The 2,165-nt window shown below is 33.3% G+C and overlaps 1 protein-coding gene across 1 annotated transcript; it reads right to left on the bottom strand.

Moving 5' to 3' along the window:
* Positions 1-226: 226 nt before the first annotated feature.
* On the bottom strand, positions 227-1,771 carry LOC107892074 (probable 2-oxoglutarate-dependent dioxygenase AOP1). The gene is made up of 3 exons (XM_016817052.2): positions 1,173-1,771; positions 763-1,087; positions 227-684 (listed from the first exon to the last, which is right to left on the bottom strand). Exons 1-3 carry the CDS (start codon positions 1,538-1,540, stop codon positions 433-435), a joined length of 945 nt encoding a protein of 314 aa, XP_016672541.1. The 5' UTR covers positions 1,541-1,771; the 3' UTR covers positions 227-432.
* Between the last annotated feature and the right edge of the window lie 394 nt (positions 1,772-2,165).

The following is a 2,165-nucleotide window of genomic DNA, read 5'->3' as shown; positions in this document are numbered from 1 at the left end:
TATAATACAACACAAAAAATACATCAACATGTCACTTTTACAAACACGCAAAAATATCTGTAAAATGATTATTAACATGTAAATGCATATAGAAATTTATAATTCTGTAAGTACCAAAACATTATACCAACATGAACACCACGAACACACAAATGTACAAAATTGACAAAAATAATTGATTAACATGTAAAACTTATATAAACGATCATCTTTGAAATATAAAAAATAAACCAAATAAGTATTACTTGATTTTAATTCCAACAAATTGAAAAAAAAAAAAAAAACATTCGAAATGTCTAATTTGTCTTTGCCATCACTACCTCTTTTACAACCCTTTTAGGACACAGTTGATTTGGCCAACTTCAATGTTGAGTTGGGTTAGCCTTTATTATATTATATAGGGAGAGACCTCGAATTATTTATGCCCAAATCTTAGACACTGCAATAAGCTTTGAGAGTAGATTTAGTAGCACCTTGAACAGATTGGGGGGAGTAAATTTTCAAAAATTCTTCCAGATCAAAGGGTTTGAAGAGCATCGGATTTTTGTCATCAACAAGCTCTTTGGGAACCTTTACTAGGTACCCTCCTCTTGGCCTTGCAAACAATCCGATGCTATACCTGGCCTCGTTTCCCTTCATCATCACGCGGTGATAAGCAGAAGGCAATCGACCATTCAACCATACCTGCAACAGTACAAAATTTACTTTCTATCTACCTTGAGCTTTTGTTTAAGTCAAGCTATTTATATACAAGTGACTTACGCTGAAGGATTCTCCAAGCATGACTACGAAAGAGTTGGGTGAAGGATTTATATTTATCCATTCGCCATTTTTGTTTTGGATCTCCAATCCTTGAACCTCATTTAATTGACACAAAAGAGTCATTGTAGTATGATCACAGTGCGCAGGTACCCCAAGGGTTGGCTCGCTGGTGTTTGTCCTTCCGTATTTCATGGCCCTCAGGTGATTATTTGTTGAGTCCACAAGTTCATCCATGTATTTCTCAAGGCCAAAACTCTCCAAAATCATCCTCAAAATTGTCTTCTCTAATCCTGATGCTAGCTGAGTGAAAGACGCCAGAGTTTTACTGCCAAAAACAGAGCAGATAAAACAAAAGGAAAAGAATGTGTAGTAGTTTTGCTAAAGGGTTTTTTGCAAGCGAATCGAAGTACCTGAAGCTTATGTTTCCTTGAGGCCACAAAGTGGTTGTGAGGCATTGTTCAATGTTTTCAACAATATGTGCATCATCAGTGGACATGCTCTCATACAATCTTGATGGACGCCCAGAATAGGCACGAAAGGGTTTATCGGAAACACAAAGCTGTTTTGTTTGTGAAGGCAAGTCAAATAGCTGTTCCAAGGCCTCTAAAACTGGCTGCCGAAGTTCCAGGAGTTGGTCAAACGAGGCCTCAAAACAGCTGTACTCCTCCAATGCTTCCCGGACTTGGAACTTCAACAAATCCCATTCAGGGCTGCTCGGTTTCAGGTTCTGGTTTGAGAAATCTATGACCGGTACCTTAGCCCTAGTTCTTGAGCTCATATCTATCTTCTTCTTTTTTCTGATGTAAACAAAATAATAATGGAAATGTCGGAAACTGTGTGTGCTTTGATTATTTATATTTCATATCTTGACAATGCTGGACTTTATAATGAGTGGTTCCTTTATTATTACCCACTTGCAAATCAAAATGAATGGATTATAATTAGTCTTTCTATACAGCAGCGGTGCTAGGCAGGAACTGTGCCTTGAATTGCTACAATAGCAATTTTCTATTCAGAAATTATAGTTTAATATTATAATAAAATTGTAATTTCATCATTAAAAAAAATCAGAAATTTAAAAAGTTTGCTATAATGTAAATAATTTATAATTGAATATCGCATCTATAGTTGATTTAAAATCTTTGATTAACTGTAACAAATTAATTGACCGGACATTCAACTAGGAAACGACTTTTAAAAAGTTATATAAAATAAAATATATTAGTGTGACTGTAAAAAATTTTAAACTTTCTTAAATTCAATAAAATTTTATTTAATTTTTATATAAATTTTTAATAAATATATATTTTCACAAAATCCTTTTATCGGATATGTGATAATCTAATACAAATATAAATATAAATATAAATATAAATATAAATTTATATTTTTATTTGTCTGTA

The sequence above is a fragment of the Gossypium hirsutum genome, chromosome A11, assembly GCF_007990345.1.
Source record: "Gossypium hirsutum isolate 1008001.06 chromosome A11, Gossypium_hirsutum_v2.1, whole genome shotgun sequence".
Lineage (NCBI taxonomy): Eukaryota > Viridiplantae > Streptophyta > Magnoliopsida > Malvales > Malvaceae > Gossypium > Gossypium hirsutum.
Note: the sequence above shows the minus strand (reverse complement) of the source record. Positions and strands in the feature narration are given on the sequence as shown.